Here is a 17,667-nt window from a genome sequence, read left to right as displayed (position 1 = left end):
AGGACTTCGTATAGTCTACATTCATATATATGAAGTGTTGTTATGCAACTTGATTATGGTCGTAATGTTATATTTTCTAGCTTTGTGATTGAATCAAGGCATGCGGTTGTTGTTGGTTGTCGGTGGCTGTTTGTGGTGGTTAGTCACTTGAAGTCCAAGATTAGCCACCAGGGAAAAGAATACAAGCAGCGACTATATACACCCATCATAAGTTAAAGCTTGGTTAAAACTTACATCATAATAATAAAATTTCAACTTTAACATTCAGCGTATGTTATAAACAAACATCCCAAAAACACTGGGCAATTATTCAAAACGGTTACATGTGAAAGACCAAACTGCATTACCCGAAACCTAATCAGTTTTGGATCATTGCTTACTAACACATACTGTAATATACAAAAAACACATTAAACTTTGTTCTCAAATTTACAAACACCTCTACCCTAAGCCACAAACCCAAAACATGTTTTCGTAATCCCATCATACTTTCACCCTCGTGGTGCTCTAAATGAAAACGCCTTGCAAAACGAAAATGAAGCCAATGATGAAGTCCATGCACGGGCACTTCTAACGAGCTTAAGCTTGTTAAATACCCTTTTGAAGTCGACTAATTGAAGACCACGAGCCAAAAGCTGTCTTGATTCACCAAAGATTGAAAGATTCAAATGTGGGATGCTTGCAAGCCAGAGCGCGATAATGTTGGATATCATGTTTGGATAGAGGTATAAAAGTGTCTTTAAAAGGAGGAAGAGAATGGAGAAGACGAGATAGGGTTCCCTTGTGATCATGTTCTTCAGCTGGTATTTGTTGTGTGATTCAGAAATTATTGATTTGTTTTCTGGGAAGATGATTGGGTCTTTGGTTAAGTCCATTGCTGGCTCAAGTCCTGCAATAACATCATAATTTAATATGTAAACAATAATTATAAATATGTAAAGGAGCAGAGCCACTCATGAAATAATTGACCCAGCTCACAAAAAGCTTATTACAAGTCGAGCTTAAGCGAGCTCGGACTTATATTGAAGTTCATTTAACAAACAAGCTCATGCCTGAGCCTGAGCCCGAGCCCGAGCTTCAAACATCGAGATTGACTAGACTCATGAGGCTATCATTTGTATAACTTTTACTTAGAGCATGTTTGGGATTGAGTTTGAAAACACCTAATTGGCTTTTTCAAAAAGCCTATATAACTTAAAAAAGTTTGGCCATTACAAAAATCCTTTTTTATTGTAGCTTTTTAAAATGGTCAAAAAACAGTTTTCTAAAAGCCCCAAATACTGGCTTTTCAAAATGGCTTTTTGAAAAAGCCAATAAGCCGATAAGCTATTTTTAAACTCAATCCCAAACATGCTCTTAATATATATTCACATTATAATAATTATACATAAAATAATTATTAAATAATTAAATAATATATATTATGTTATAGATAAAAGTTATAATTATAAATAGAAAAAATAACACTTTCAATCTTTACGTACATAGAAAATTTCAGGTTCGTCCTTTAACTAAAAAAATATGTGTAATTAGAGAGAGTGAGAAAAATTTGTATAATTAGAGAGGGTGAGGGGAGTGAGGGGAGTTCAGTCCATTCACCCTTTCAGGGATTATTTGTGTAATTAGAGAGAGTGAGAAAAATTTGTTTTAAAGTTCTTTTATAAAGCGGTGGGCCCATGCCCATCTTTAAGTTAATTACACAAATAGTCCCTAGAAAAGAAAATGCACATGACTGGACTTAACACACAAAACTAACGCATGTTAGGGGAAAGGACGAAATGCGTAAACAATTTTGAACATAAAGGACAACTTTGTTATTTCCTTAGTTTAAGGACGAAACCTGAAATTTTCTATATACCTAAAGAACAAATAGTGTAATTTATTCTTATAAATATACATATAACTATATAAGTAACCATAAAAAAATATAAATAACATAACTAAATAATCACTAAACAATAAACGTTTAAAGAAAATATTACAAGCCGAGCTCGAGTTTTGGTGAGCTCAAACCCTGCTCGTTTACACGCTATGAAGAATAGTAAATGTCACATTTGACCAAAATTCTATCCAGAAAACGTACCAGTAGCTTTTTGATAGAAGTGAACAAATGCATGTAGATCTTTCGAGCCATGAAACCGCATTCTGGCTGTTTGATTGACTAATAAAACCGTAGGAACACTATGAATTCCATGTTTCGAGAAAATACTGTAACGATCATTATTACAAAATTAAGGTGAGTAGGTCTGACTAAGGGCATAATTTGTTAAATAAAAGGTGATTTAATGCAATAACTTACATTGGTTGAACTGAAGATTGTTCAACCCTCACATGCTTGATTTGTGGAAACATCGAACTGAGGGCATCAAACTTCGGTTGAAAGTTTCTTGAAAATGGGCACCAAGAAGCATAGAACAAAATAGCCACATATGTGTTCATTTGATTGGAGCTCAAAAGCTTGTCAAGAGAGTCCCCATTCATCTGCAGATAGAATAACATTAACATAAAATTTAGGTTCCATAAGTTTATAAAACAGATATACTGACAGAAAAGTTAACTGATGACACATAATAGTTATAGTATCAATGTTCTACAGTCCCACTTACTAGTGACATTTAATATAATATTTCCAAAGTCCCACTTACTGGTGACAGTTGTCTCAAAAGGCTCGTTATGCAATCAATAGGTATTCGTATAATCGTAAGATCTTCATATTTACAATATATTTGTTTTGTCATTTTGTTTATGATATGTATGCATTGATTTCCTTTTCATCATTGACGAGAGACCAAAACCTCAACATAAGAAAGCCAACCAATTAAGTTGACTTCTCTAATGAACATTCAAAAGTCTAAACCAAAGAGTTTAGAGAATAAAGTAATCTGCAACCCAGTGAGATAGAGCCAGTAAAGATACTTCCTTAGAAAAGAAAGCCATAATCCCAGAGTTAAAGATAACCATTGATCATTGATGTTTTCATTAGATAAGGGTTATGAATAGCCTCTTTGTTCGTCAAATCAAAATCAATTAGCAAGAGTCAAAGAGTTGTGTTCATAAGAATTATCGTACACTTACAGATACGAGCTTAATGATGGGTACATGAGACAGATTTTGACCTGTAAATATGCAAAACGTGTACAAAAGGTACACGATAATAGTACAAAATGAAGTATTTTCTTTTCTTCTCTTTTTACACTCTTTCATGTTATATTTTGGCAAGAAAAGGGCACGCAGTGGCATGACTCATGAGAGCTATAAACAGTGAGTTCGAAAGTAGAGTATTCGCCTATTCAGGTAGAAATAGAACCAATCTTAATATAGAAAAAAAGATCAACCCGAAAACCAAAAGTAGTGTGTGCGCGGCGCACTACCACAAACTTCACAACAGTCTTAGATTGCAAGGATACGACGATTGGAGTATGAAATAAAAACCTTAGTTCAACCAATAGCGTTGACCTCTCCAACGAACATGAGGATCTTATCTCTATAAGCATTCCAAGGTCAAAACCAAAGATTTTCAAAATGATGGTAGCGTACCCTGATACATATACAAACATTCCTGAAGAAATGAAAGGTCCAACCCAACCAGATTGAATCACTTGGTTGGCTAAATGCTAGTTTTTAATTCCCGCCCAGCCCAAACTGATCCACAGAATTTACAGCGTTTATCAGGATTACTATTACTAGTTTGTTCTTCGTTTGTTTCTATGTCGATGTTTTTATCAATCTAGGTTTACACCTTGTAAGTGGAGATTTAGCCCGTCTCAAATCAGGTTGTTTATCTTAATTCTAAGCTTTCGATTTTCGGTACTTATCAACGCCCCAATGATATAAAGGCAATAGACTTAGCCAAAGAGCTTGGTAACAAGTTCTTTTCAACTAAGGAGGAATGTTGAGTGACCAAAAACTTAAACTTGACACTATCTGAATCTTTGAGAATGCGGGAAGCCAGGAAATATGTGAAGGATGTTCAGATTTGTTATATTCTATATTATTATATGGTTGTGAATGCGTAACAAACAAAATAAGCAACATCTAACCCCTATGTTTAATAACATGTAGGTATTTCTAAAACTTAATTTAACATTCAAAATATAAAACTTCATTCGTCATTCATAAAGAAACCATTGCACACCACGAAGATCATCATGAATGATACACGGTAGCTGCTTGCTTCCTTATCAGCATGGTTGTAAAAATCCCGACTAGGTGACGATTACTCCCTAGTCGGTACCCCACCGACTAGTTGCCGATTAAACGCTATTTGGTCAAAATTAGTCAAAACCAAAAAACTTATATGTAGAACTTGGTATATATATGTATATTTGAAAAATTGCATATAAATTCCAATCCCTATTAAGCGCTAATCCCTACCCCAGCACCCGACTAGCACCTAGCGATAAGTTATCAGTTGACAATATTTGTTCTATAGTTCTATACTTCTACGTCACGCTGTTATCTATTCTCGAGCCCGATCGATAACCCTTGTTCTCCACCGTCTAGTAATATCAAGATAATATAAACACCCTAAAATTATTTTTATCAGTTATTATCATCATGATCGAACAACTATATGCAATCATATACGCACACATATACACAATCTAATAGAAAAAAGTGATAACTATCAATTTCTTGATACAGAAAATATATATCATAACTGAGATGAACGTACCTCGATTGGCCACGTGTACATAACATTCGTAGGGCATTGAAGCTGCAGATCACGAAGAAACGTCGTCGTTCGAGGCGATACCAACGATGATGTTGATGATGATGAAGCGTAAGACGAAATCGGCAACATAATAATAATAATGATAATAAGCATACAGAAGGCGTAATAATATTTCATCGGTGACGTCATATTCAATCGAGATATGATTATCCTGATTCTCAAATTTGTAAAGTCCAGCACACGAATTTAATAAGATACGTTGCGATCTATATGTATACGATTATCTTCTTTTTGTGAATAAAATTGGGGGAAATTAAGGCTTGGTTACGGACGAATTGGATGGTGTTTGGTGATGAATTGAATTGAGAAAAGGATTGATTGATTGATTGATGGATTGATTGTGTTTTTTGCTGGAAATTAGGGCTCGGAAAGATGTGGGTAATTGACGATGGCGGCGACTAATAAGGTAGCTTAATGACTTGGATATGGATCCGACGACCCGACACTCTGGCTGCCTAGTGGTTAGCGTTGGTGCTATTGGCGCAATCCCCTAAACGCTTTTGTCACTTTGGGTGGGTGAGATCAACTTCTTTTCACCGGTCACATATAAACTGCAAACATGCGTTGAAACACACATCTATTTATATTTCTCTTTAATTTATTTAAATATTAGTTAAAATTATATTGCCTTAGTTAAGGGTGAGCTTGCTAAAGCCTCAATGCTTGTCGCTTTAACTAGTACTTTATAGTTAACACATAGCACATAGCTAGGTGTACTGTATTTTTTTCAAACACGGTGTATGAGCCTTCCGCATGAGCAAGTCAATAAGGTATAGGACCAATTTTGATTGACGTACATGTTCCTATGTTTCTAAGAAAGTGTGTTTCCATGACTAGAACTGTTTCAAGAAGTGTTTTAGGTTAACTTATCATGAATTCATGATGTGTCTATTCTTATCTTGCATTTCTTAAAGGTAAAAAAACTGTTTATCACAACTTGAAATTGTGACTTTCATTTTACATGACAGTTTAAAGTTAATTATACATGTCCAAAAGATCCCAGTGGAAGGGCATTTAACATTTGAAGGTTAGGTTAACTTGAATATACAAAAATTGTAGGCGAGGATCCTTTTATAAATGGATCGATTTTTATTAAAGTACTTATAATAATGCTTTTCTTGATAAAACTTACGAGGATATATCACTACTTTATGTATGGGTGTAAGCTTATCTGAGTTTGACATAGTCTTGTTTACTTTGTAAGGGCTTGACTTTATTTTTAAAGCTTGAACTTCACGTTCACTTGTTAATAAACTTTAGCTCATATTCAACATGAACTCGGCTTATTTATTATTTATTGAATATTAAATATTTAAGTACACACATAGTTAATAGTCGCATAAACACAAATAAGTATGCATAATTCGGTCATTAACCTCAACCAAATTAACTGGATCATTTGTTAATTGGTTCAGTTTCTTTAGTTAATTTATTGGTATTCGGTTCGGTTCGGTTATTTTCGGTTACTAACCAAAATTAAACTTGGAAAATAAATTAAGTTACTTAGAAATACTGGAAATTGATGCATAAATAAATAAAATTAAGGTATAAAATATAAATACATAAAATGAATATATTAAAACATGAAACATAGGTATATAAACATGAAATGGTGGTATAAAACATTAAATACATGAAATTAAGTTATAAAAGCTAAAAGTATATGAAAATATGAATGGTTCGGTTCATTTAAGTTAACCAATGGTACAAAAATTAACATATAACCGATTATTGATTAATTTAGTTTTCAGTTGATATTGGTTCAATTTCGTCGATTTTCAGTAGGTTAGTGCTCACTTGGTTTGATAAGAAGTAACATTTTAAATGTCTATTTTTTTTAAAAAAATGTTACATTGATAAGATTTGCAACATTTCATTAATGACCTAGTATAGTTTTAACACTAGTTTTTGTTAAAAGGCAGTTAAATTTGTACAAAGTTACTATATTACTTCTTCTTTTGATAGACAAACATACCCTGACATCATTTTTCTAGTGTAACAAGTTTGTTGAATCCAACTATGTGTACACACATGGGACAAGTTTTAAAAAAAGAGACTATGACTTTCGACAACAATTAACTTTAAATTCTCAAATCCGTCGTCAAAACGCACACATGAGGTGAAAAGCCACCTCCATCTCTTTTTAATCATTCACCAATGATAACAATTAGCGCCTTATCAATCTCAACATATGACACAACAATAACTATATTGTTACCAACTAAGAAGACTTAAGAGTATCAATATCAAGTGGGAATACAATTTTACTACGATATATGATGACAACGACAATGGAGAGACAAAAGAGATCAAAAATCAAAATGAAGAAGAGATCGATAATCAAAACAAAGATTCGTGTTAATTTTATTTTTACTTATATAAACATCAACAAAGACCTGATTATTGACTCATTGAACTGCTTCTACCTTGTTTGGTGGCATTCATCCGCTTCAGGAAAAGTTTACCAGGTAATGCTTTTGTTAATGTTCCAGTTAGTTTTATAAGAAGTAACGTGTCAAAATTTGTATCTCTCGCATTGACCAATTTGACCATCATCTAGGTTGTGAAAGCACAACACTCGACTTAAGGAAGAGGAGGTGCTATCATACACGTTAAATCTTTCTATGTTTTAATTTGTGATTCTTTGTTTTAATGAAATCATTCATATATTCTAACTTTCTTGTGATTTTAGAAACTCATTGCTAATTCTTATTATACTAATTTAGATTAACAAAACGAGTCAATCTCTAAGTAACTTATGTTGTCTACACTTTACACCTATATGCATATGTGTATTAACGGCATCACCAGAACCATAGAAGCCTCCCCATTAGGACATGATCGCTCTCAACAACAAAACTAAAAGTTACAAGAATCATCAGACACTAACCGTTAATAAAACATAAATTATTAAACCTAGGTTCGATTCCTGACTCCCACCATTTTGTTTTGGCGGCACCAAGTGACTATGACCGATTAAACAGTAAACGGCGATCACTAGTTCGATCCTTTAATTGAACATGATTTATCTCAACACGTTGTCGTGCCTTCAGGTAAACGTTGGCTTAGATGAGAGTTTTTTCCGCATGAGAAGACGAATACCATTATAAAAATAGTGAAAATAAAAACATTAATAAAATAAACCCTGATGCGGCTCCGATCTAACGCCACTAGTCGCCGGAGCTTCTCACCGTCACCACCATGAGAGCCGTCATCGTATCAGCGAAAGCTAAACTTACTCGTCTTATCACAACACTTTACTCTTCTTCAATTCGTAACTACTCCGTAATGATCTCTACACACCACAACACCACCTCTGTAACACATTCCGAGCCGTCGATTTACTCCGCCGACCGTTTCCGTCCGTACCGCCAACTTCTGTCCGTCCCGTGGTCCGCCAATCAGATTCGATTCGCCAAAGCACGTGGCTCCGATGCAAGTTCTTTCTCTTAATTAAAATGATTTGGTTTCGTTGATTAAAAGTTTAAAATAAATCGTTTTTTAGTTTAATAGTTTGTATGATTATTAGTTTTTATTAAATAAGGCAGCCTGCAAATTGAACTCTTCTTTATGAGGCTTCTGTTAAGTCCACTGATTTAAGGTTGAAATTGTTGCATTCCTGAAATTAAATTTGTATGCATCATATATGTTTATAGCATCTTGATACAATGAATTCTCAAATGAGTAAATGACTACTTTCATGATTTCACTGATGCAATTTCTCATAAAAGCAGTGTTGTAAAAATCGCGATTAGAAATTTGTAAGCTACCAATGAGATTTCACCTAAACGGACCAACAAATCGTTAATCGATCAAAGGTGGTTAAAATCGCTCCAAATAGGCCCTTGGTTTTAACCCGTTAACGAACCTGAGTCCCCGACCCGATCTATGAACTAATTTGTTAATGTTTGATTCTTTTCTTCATTAATTTGTCATGGTTACGTTTCATTGTTTATGTTTGAACCATACTATGTAAACTTTGAAGTATTTATGTGAACTTATATAGGGGAGGGTTCAAATAAAAATCACTAAGATACTTGAAAGCTCATGAAAACCAATTTTAAACACTAACTTTTAAATTTTTTTTATATGTTATTAATCTTTACCACAACCAAAAAAGAAATTAAAAAAATTGATGTAGATTGCGAAAGTACATATATGTAGGTCTTAGTCTACATATATTTACCCCTTATAAGATACATATATATACTTCGCAAGACCCATATATGTACTCCTCGATCTACATACTTTTTTTTTTTAAATTTATTTTTGTTTTTGACAAATATTAATAACATATGAAAAGAATGAAAAAAAGGTACTGTTTTAAGGTGGTTTTCACAAGTTTTCAAGTTAAAGATGGTTTTCGGTGGAACCTATCCTGTAACTTTGAAAAATTACATATAAAAGTTCCAATCCAATTAATTCCTTCTAAGTTCTAATCACTTGTTGGTACCCTGCCGCCTGACCAGCACCTAGTGATGTTTACAATACTGCATAAAAGACCTGAATGAGTCCTCAAAATCGAGAAACTTTAGTTATTAAAAAATTCAAATCAGTGGCCTTACTATTGAAATTTTCGAACAGTGAAGATATATGGTTGCTAAGTTTTGTTATAAGCTGATCAGATTATAATGCCGGTTCGTAATTGTGTGCAGGTGAGACCAGGAAACGTCATTGAAAGAAAAGGTTTGTCTTAATTTTATATTTACTTCTACAAACACCAACAACAATCTGATTATAGACTCACTGAATTGCTTCAACCTTGTTTGGTGGCATTCGTCCGCTTCAGGAAAAGTTTACCAGGTAATGTTTTTTGTTTAACGCCAATCAAGTAATTTTACTTGAGTTAACTCTTTTTGACGTATATGTTAAAATTTTACCTCTCTTATTGACCATTTTGATCATGATCTAGGTTGTGAAAGCACAACACTCAACTCAAGGAAGAGGAGGCGCTATCATACAGGTTAAGTTTTTTTATGTCTTAATTTGTGATTCTTCGTTTTCATGAATTCAATCTTCTTGAAGATATTGAAAACCTGATGTATGTGCTTTAATTTTACTTTATTCGTCATTCATATATTCTAACTTTCTTGTTATCAATAGGTTGAGCTTCGTGATGTTGATAGTGGAAACAAAGTGAATGAAAGGTTTCGCACAGATGAGACAGTTGAAAGTATGCATTTGTTAATTTCTGGTTTTATTTGAACATGGAAGATGTTTTACAATGATTTGTGGTCTTTGATGCAGAAATATTTGTTGAAGCCAAATCTTACACTTATCTGTACACTGATGAAGAAACCGATACGGTTGTGCTAATGGAGTAAGTTTTTCTTGTTTAATTATCCCATTTAGCTACCTTTACTCAGATCATAGCCGTCTCGTCTGTAGACGCCAAATTTGCAGCGCTCTCGAAAGTTTTTGTTTAATTTTCCCATTTAGCTCCGAATAGATTGTTAATCTTTAATTAAAGGTGGCAATTATGACCAGTTTACTATATTTACATATTCTTGTTTGTATTAGGCCTAATACATTTGTGCAATTGGATGTACCGAAGCACCTATTTGGCAACTCTCTTGCATATTTAAAAGGTGATGAACTAACATAAACATCTATCTTATAATACTTATTTTTATTATTTTCAACAATTTATTTTTATTAAAACATGTTTTATGATAAACAGACGATATAACTGTCTCGGTGGAACTTTTTAACGATAGGCCAATGTCAGCATCGGTACCAAAACGAGTTACATGTACGGTGATGGAAGCACAAGTCCCTATGAAGGGCATGGGAGCTACCCCACAGTATATTTCTTCTTCATCTTCCTTACAAACTTTTTGTTAAATTTAAATTAATCATTGATAGAAAAAATGCAACATTCTTTCATCTATATTTACCTTTTAATGTTGAGATATCTTTGCAACAGTACCAAAAAGGTATTACTGGACAATGGCGTTAGAGTAGAGGTAAGATTATACATATTGAAAATGTTATGCCTTTCATATGGTCGAGTTTTTATTTAATTCTTATGAATTATTGGTAGGTACCGCCTCATGTTATTACAGGTGATAAGATACTTATTGATACTACCGACGATTCATACATAAGCAGGTGCGTTCGTATCCTGTTAAAGCCTGCACATTTGTATTATTATTCTACCAAATTAGTGATATTATATTTGTTATTTAATGGTTAGGGTTCTTGGATCTATTTCTATATATAGTTGTACACTGTATCATATAAACTTAATCTCTCTTACCCTTTCACATGAACCATGTAGAGAGTACTATAAACTGATTTTTTTTCTAAGAAATATGCCAAATCAATGAAGTCAATTTACCAAAGAGTATAGTGTTCACTTATATAATTATCAATTATTATTAATTATGACCTATAAAGTGAATGACGATGTCTAATTACATTTTCTATCGTCTCTCAACAGGGCTTGAGGTCGCTCTTCATGGCTCTATCAACGCCATTGCAAAAGCATAATATATAAGAAGATATAGATATGAAAATCGAACAGGCATTTATTCACCAACGATGGACATATTTTTTTAGCTAAAATCGTCATTCATGAAGGAGTAAGCTTTTCTTGTTCCATCTTCTCATTTAGCTCAGAAGATATTAATAAGCTTAAATTAAAGGTGGCAGTTTTGACGCCTATGAATCAACCGATGGCCAAACAATTTGAGTGTGATTAAATTTTGTGGTGAACTCTTTTGTACTTTAGTTAACATTCTGCTTAAATTAAACTCTTTTATCACTTCAAAATACCCACACCTTTGTGAGACGTTTGGCGGATCTCACTGACTGATTCTTTCGTGCGAGTTGATCCACATCAATATAGACTTTATCCTTTAGTATCCTTTCTCAACTAGAATGAATCTTGGAATGTTAGTGTGAGATGAAAGGCTTAAGCTCGATGTAAAGATTCATGAAGTACAAATTGCTTAGACAAATAACTCATGCCAATCATTACAAACGCCCAATGATCGATTTGTACGATACTGATGTTTCTATCATTATCAAATCACTATAACGTATGAAATGACCTAACAAATTTCACATTGATCATTTTCTACTATTTGCATGAACGTGTTTATTATATGATTATGTTAGAAATATAAAAACTTTAAAACCTTGTTGTATAAATGTGTTTGAATGTGTAAATTGTATATTGACATTAACCGTCACTCACCATCAGTCCATTACCGCTGGATTGCCTCAATATATATAATTAAAAAACACAATTCATGAACAAATCAATGATTAGAAATCAATTAGTGAGACAAAACCCTTGTATCAAAAGCAAAACGCATTCTAAGACAAAAACTAAATGCTTTATCAGAATTTTTTTTATTGAACGACCAACTAAAAATAAAATATGTGTTATTAACCAAGAATGAGAAAAGATCCTTCAATTTTCCCATAAAATGTACCATTACCCTAACTTGATATAAAAGTAATAATATACTATTATTATATCGAAACAAAAAATATCTAATGGTAATAAATATCACGCGACTTGAACCATATCTATATATTTTCTTAGGTCACAATAATGCATAGTACTCAACAAGCAGTCTACCATGTGCCATTGATTCCTTGCTTGCTCATATTTTACACCTAAGTCCATATTTTTGAATCAAACGTTATAGCAACAAAAAAAAGAAAATAATGCACATTTTAATAAATTAATTGGGTTCACAATTGGAGTTTCAAAAAAAAAAAAAAAATTGGGTTCACAATTTAATCGTATCGTATAGTACTTCCTAAGGGTTAGCAAAAACCAAACCTTGACCGAAAATCGAACGGTTAACCGAAGTTAACTATAACAAAACTGATGGTTACGGTTAAGTGAATCTGATTAACTGACCAATTGATATGGTTACAACTAATTTGTCTTCGTTAACCGAAACAAACTGATATTATATGTTTATGTTTTTTCAAATTGTATACCTCTATTTCAGTATTTCCATCTTTTACACTTCCATTTGTAGCTTTGAGCATTAAAATTAATACCACAATTGTTTATAACGTAGCTTGGATTCTTGGAACACCATAATCAAGCTTGAAACCGATATATTTCAACTTTGAAACTTCTTTGATCTTGGAACACCATAACTGAACAATTTTCAACTACATAAAAAAATAATACATTGAACAATACTTTTTTTTCATTACTCAAAATGATAAAAATTACAATATCATGGCAGGTGTAACCGGACAACAAGCTGCCGTAATTGAAACGGACCCTAACCGACGTTTTACCAACCTATGGTTAATTGACTATTCATTTATGGTGATGGTTAAGCAATCTTCCATAACTATGATTGAACCTCAATAACCGAACTGCCTTTACTACTTGCTTCCACTACTTTTAATCAATGATGTGAAGGACTTGAATTTCTATTTTCTCCAAAAGAAGGGGCAAAATGGTAATAATGAGCCAGCCGGCTGGGGCCGGATGAAAGGCTGGCGGAAGTTGGTAGGACCCACCCACACTTGCTATCGGAATAATAATAATAATAATAATAATAATAATAATATCTTCTCGACTATATTTCCACCTCACTCCATCATCGATCAGCATTTGTAACCTACACAGATCGTAGTGATTCATTGAAGCACAGAGAGATGAGAGAAATCATAAGCATACACATCGGTCAAGCCGGAATTCAAGTAGGAAACTCATGCTGGGAGCTTTACTGCCTCGAACACGGCATTCAGCCTGACGGCATGATGCCTAGGTTTGTTTTTCTCTAAATTTCCGTTCGTTTTATGTTATAGTGCTGTTAAATGTTGATGCTGTATGATTCCTACTCTGAAATGTTGTTAGCGTGTGACTTGATAGATCTGAATTCCTTGTGATGTGTGCGTTAGGGTTTTTACGTTACCGGAAACAAATTTATATGATTAGAGGTGTTTTGAATTGATTTAGGTTACGGATCTGAAGCTTCATGTGGATTTTGATGATAATTGAACTGTACGGGTTGACTGTTTGACTTGTGGTTGACTTACTTGTAGACTTATTTGAATGTAATGCAGTTACTCTGAATAATCTGTGATAGATTCTTCCAGATGCATATCGAATCAGATATTTGTTATCGTTACTATTCTAGTTTTGTTAAATGTTAATGCTGTATGATTTATACTCTGTTTTTGTTTGAACTATGATAAATGAACTGTGATTTTGGATTTTATGTGTGTTTATGTCTGCTTGATAGATCAGTTTGAGATCTGTGCTTGACTTACTTGTGGACTTCTCTGATTGCAATGCAGTTACATATTATGCTTCTTTCCTGCATTGATTTGTGATTGTAACAGTTTGATCCTTGATTTACTGTGAATCTGTGATGGATTCTCTAGGACCTCCAGTATATTTGATGGAGGCTTTTTTGTTAACTAAGAGTAATATATATAGAAAGTAAATCGCTAAATTCTAGATTTCAACGAAGCGTGTTAGTGATGATGCTAACAGTTATATGCTACAAGTCATGATCTTTTATATCTTTTCTTCTGTTTGCATTCTAAGTTTGGGGATATAAATTGATTATTAAAGACATGTGAAACTTGCATTTTTGTTGTTTAGTATGCATTATTAGGCCGCTATCATTCTTTAGAGATTGATTATTTGCTTATTTGTGCAGTGACTCCTCACCTGGCGTTGCAGATGATGCATTCAATACCTTCTTTAGTGAAACTGGTTCAGGAAAGCATGTTCCAAGAGCCATATTTGTTGATCTTGAACCAACTGTCATTGATGAAGTCAGGACTGGGACTTACCGCCAACTTTTCCACCCCGAGCAGCTTATTTCTGGGAAGGAAGATGCTGCTAATAACTTTGCAAGGGGTCATTACACAGGTATATATCTGAATCCACTGATATGTTCATTCATCTGTCAGAAAATATATTTAAAAATCTTTGTATCTTTCAGTTGGTAAGGAGATTGTTGATCTATGTCTCGATCGAGTAAGAAAGCTAGCAGATAACTGCACTGGATTGCAAGGCTTTTTGGCTTTCAATGCTGTTGGTGGAGGTACCGGTTCTGGTCTCGGATCCTTGTTGTTGGAACGCTTGTCTGTTGACTATGGAAAGAAGTCAAAGCTCGGGTTCACCATCTATCCATCCCCTCAGGTACCCTTTTATACACTGTGTGACTTGATGTTTTATCAACTATTGTTTTGTGCAAGTTAACAAACTTTGGTTTAAATTGTAGGTCTCAACTGCAGTGGTTGAACCCTACAACAGTGTTCTTTCGACCTACACGCTCTGCTTGAACATACTGATGTGGCGGTGCTCTTGGATAATGAGGCCATTTATGACATCTGCAGGAAGTCACTAGACATTGAAAGACCAACTTATACCAACTTGAACCGATTAGATATCTCAAGTCATATCATCTTTTAACAACTTCCCTTCGTTTTGATGGAGCCATTAATGTTGATATTACGGAGTTTCAGACCAATCTTGTCCCATACCTCGTATCCATTTCATGCTTTCTTCATATGCACCTGTCATCTCGGTTGAGAAAGCTTACCACGAGCAGCTTTCAGTTCCTGAAATCACAAATTCAGTGTTTGAAACCCGCGAGCATGATGGCTAAATGTGATCCTAGACATGGAAAGTATATGGCTTGTTGTTTGATGTTCCGTGGAGATGTCGTTCCTAAAGATGTCAATGCTGCTGTTAGCAAACAATCAAAACCAAACGAACTGTGCAGTTTGTTGATTGGTAAGGAACCATGTTTGCCACAATCGAACAACGGACAACTAAACAAACGAGGATATTCTTGTTCGTGTTCGTTCGCTAAGAAAATGAACGTGTTTGTGTTCGTTTATGTGTTTTTTCGTTAACTGTATAGACAAATGGTTCACGAACGTAAACGGACAAAACATAACTTAACATAGATGAACAAACATAACTTAGCTAAAACCAATTAAAAGTTGTAAGTGAACAACTATGTGTTGGGTTTAAAAAGTTATTAAAGCTAGACCATATTGTAACGCCTAAAAAATTTAAATGAATATATTAACGAGCGTAAATGAATAACCCTAAATTAACGACAATAAATTGATGCAAATGAACTAACATAAACGAGTTGAAGTTCATGAACATAAACGAACATAAATGAATGTTCACGAACATAATTGAACAAAGGAGATGTGTGTTCATGTTTGTTTGTTTAACTAAATAAACAAAAAACGTTTGTTAACGTTCATGTTCATATTCATATTCATGTTCATATTATATTCATATTCATGTTCGTTTCGTTAATTAAATGAACGAACTTTCTGTCTAATGGCTTATGAGATGGTTCAATGAACATTAGGTTCGTTTACAAGCCTACAGTTATAAAGCTACTAAATAGTTTGACCTATTAGAGATAAAACATGACGTGACTTTTTAAGCTGTTTAGTGTGTTAAATTTGGGACATGAAGTTAATATTATGGGTTGATAACACAACAGGTGCCCGACTGGTTTCAAGTGTGGAATCAATTACCAAGCACCAACAGTTGTACCAGGTGGAGATCTTGCAAAGGTTCAGAGGGCAGTGTGCATGATCAGCAACAACACAGCAGTTGCCGAGGTGTTTTCACGCATTGACCACAAGTTTGACTTGATGTATTCAAAGCGGGCGTTTGTTCATTGGTATGTGGGTGAAGGAATGGAGGAAGGCGAGTTCTCTGAAGCCCGTGAAGATCTTGCAGCTCTGGAGAAAGATTACGAGGAAGTCGGTGCTGAAGGAGTGGATGATGATGAGGGCGAGGATGAGGAGTATTGAAGCGGTATAACTTGTTTTCGACTATAGAGGTGTGGAGTTATGACGATTGATTTTCTATGTTTTTCATTTGTAATAAACCATGTGTGCTTCTGTTTGCTTGTATTCTTTTGTCTATCAACTACCAAGTGATTATCAAGAATGGTTTCACTTTCAGATTAAAATATTTTGTTTATAGAGTTAAGCCATTTTAGTACCTCTGATTTGCGCAACTACGCAACTTGAGTACCTATTTTTTTATTTTGTGCAAATGTCTGCCTCAGTTTCAAAAACTTGTAATTTTATTACTTTTTTTCAAACCCCTTCTATAATTTGATAATTTTGTTATATTCTTTGTTTTTTTCTTTTCTTTTAAACACTTATATCTTGTAAACCCTAAATCCACAAATCATAACATCAAAATTCAAATCCTAAATCCCCAAACGTTTCAATGGCACATCTTAGCTCTAGAACACATTAAGCGTTGCTAATTTAAAAAGATTAGAGATGACATATTTAATCAGATGCAAGAGTGTTTGTAAGTATTGCTCGTATTGGTATGCAATCCATTTTCATTAAATCTCACCTTGAGCATCGTTATGTTGGTGGTTAGATATAAGAAATGATGAATACTTATACGCACATCTTGCATCTAATCAAATGCCTCACCTCGAATTTTGTTGATAACCCTGAAAGCAAATATGTTCCACTAAAACTCTAGTTTCAAAAGGTGGGGTGAAAGGAGAAAATTATGTGGGCATATTAGATTAACGTATTTAGGTATAAATCACATAAAGATCACAAATGTGGGATTGGAATGTTTTACTAAAATATTACCATATCTACTTATACCACATGCATATTTTTATCATTCAAAAATAAATATATTGGTAAGTTTTTTAACAATTAAGAATAACAACTATGATTTTGTAGCAAGTTTCTAAAGGTTATCATAGTAGAGGTTAAGTTATTCTACAAATGATCAAGTAATATAACTTTGTTTATATAGCAAACTCGTAAAAACTTTTGACATGCTGACTCGTCTTTAAGCAAGTTGTGAAAATCTAACATACGCATGTACACCAAACATAAAAACACACTTTTCAATATTGTCGCACCCAATTATCCGAACATAGGGTTTCAATGGCACATCTTAGCTCTAGAAC

General features: G+C 33.8%; 2 protein-coding genes and 1 pseudogene across 3 annotated transcripts; 2 read left to right on the top strand and 1 right to left on the bottom strand.

Moving 5' to 3' along the window:
- Nucleotides 1-225: 225 nt before the first annotated feature.
- LOC143617774 (5'-adenylylsulfate reductase-like 7) lies at nt 226-5,048 on the bottom strand. Its single transcript, XM_077090233.1, has 4 exons — nt 4,676-5,048; nt 2,300-2,481; nt 2,084-2,208; nt 226-889 (listed from the first exon to the last, which is right to left on the bottom strand). Exons 1-4 carry the CDS (start codon nt 4,862-4,864, stop codon nt 492-494), a joined length of 894 nt encoding a protein of 297 aa, XP_076946348.1. The 5' UTR covers nt 4,865-5,048; the 3' UTR covers nt 226-491.
- Nucleotides 5,049-7,936: 2,888 nt separating this feature from the next.
- On the top strand, nt 7,937-11,502 carry LOC143617775 (uncharacterized). Its single transcript, XM_077090234.1, has 11 exons — nt 7,937-8,170; nt 9,391-9,421; nt 9,525-9,538; nt 9,648-9,698; nt 9,839-9,908; nt 9,983-10,055; nt 10,256-10,323; nt 10,416-10,539; nt 10,662-10,701; nt 10,779-10,846; nt 11,178-11,502. Exons 1-11 carry the CDS (start codon nt 7,937-7,939, stop codon nt 11,182-11,184), a joined length of 780 nt encoding a protein of 259 aa, XP_076946349.1. The 3' UTR covers nt 11,185-11,502.
- Nucleotides 11,503-13,291: 1,789 nt separating this feature from the next.
- LOC143617771 (tubulin alpha-5 chain-like) lies at nt 13,292-16,686 on the top strand (annotated as a pseudogene). The gene is made up of 5 exons (XR_013150880.1): nt 13,292-13,488; nt 14,389-14,603; nt 14,677-14,876; nt 14,959-15,473; nt 16,210-16,686. The product of XR_013150880.1 is annotated as a tubulin alpha-5 chain-like (transcript).
- Nucleotides 16,687-17,667: the final 981 nt, after the last annotated feature.

Source organism: Bidens hawaiensis, unplaced genomic scaffold (assembly GCF_021521415.1).
Source record: "Bidens hawaiensis isolate Kalapana, Puna unplaced genomic scaffold, B.hawaiensis_p1.1 tig00057931_1, whole genome shotgun sequence".
NCBI classification, from domain to species: Eukaryota; Viridiplantae; Streptophyta; class Magnoliopsida; order Asterales; family Asteraceae; genus Bidens; species Bidens hawaiensis.
The sequence above is the reverse complement of the archived record's forward strand: the minus strand, read 5'-3'. Positions and strand labels throughout refer to the sequence as shown.

Excerpts from the sequence above, each read along its gene's own strand:
- LOC143617774 (XM_077090233.1), bottom strand. The coding sequence starts at position 4,864 with ATGACGTCACCGATGAAATATTATTACGCCTTCTGTATGCTTATTATC. Across the intron at positions 2,209-2,299 it reads CAATCTTCAGTTCAACCAAT|TATTTTCTCGAAACATGGAA; the intron begins GTAAGTTATTGC and ends TGATCGTTACAG. Across the intron at positions 890-2,083 it reads CTTCTATCAAAAAGCTACTG|GACTTGAGCCAGCAATGGAC; the intron begins GTACGTTTTCTG and ends ATGTTATTGCAG.
- LOC143617775 (XM_077090234.1), top strand. The coding sequence starts at position 7,937 with ATGAGAGCCGTCATCGTATCAGCGAAAGCTAAACTTACTCGTCTTATC. Across the intron at positions 9,699-9,838 it reads GAGGAGGCGCTATCATACAG|GTTGAGCTTCGTGATGTTGA; the intron begins GTTAAGTTTTTT and ends TGTTATCAATAG. Across the intron at positions 10,324-10,415 it reads CTCTCTTGCATATTTAAAAG|ACGATATAACTGTCTCGGTG; the intron begins GTGATGAACTAA and ends TATGATAAACAG.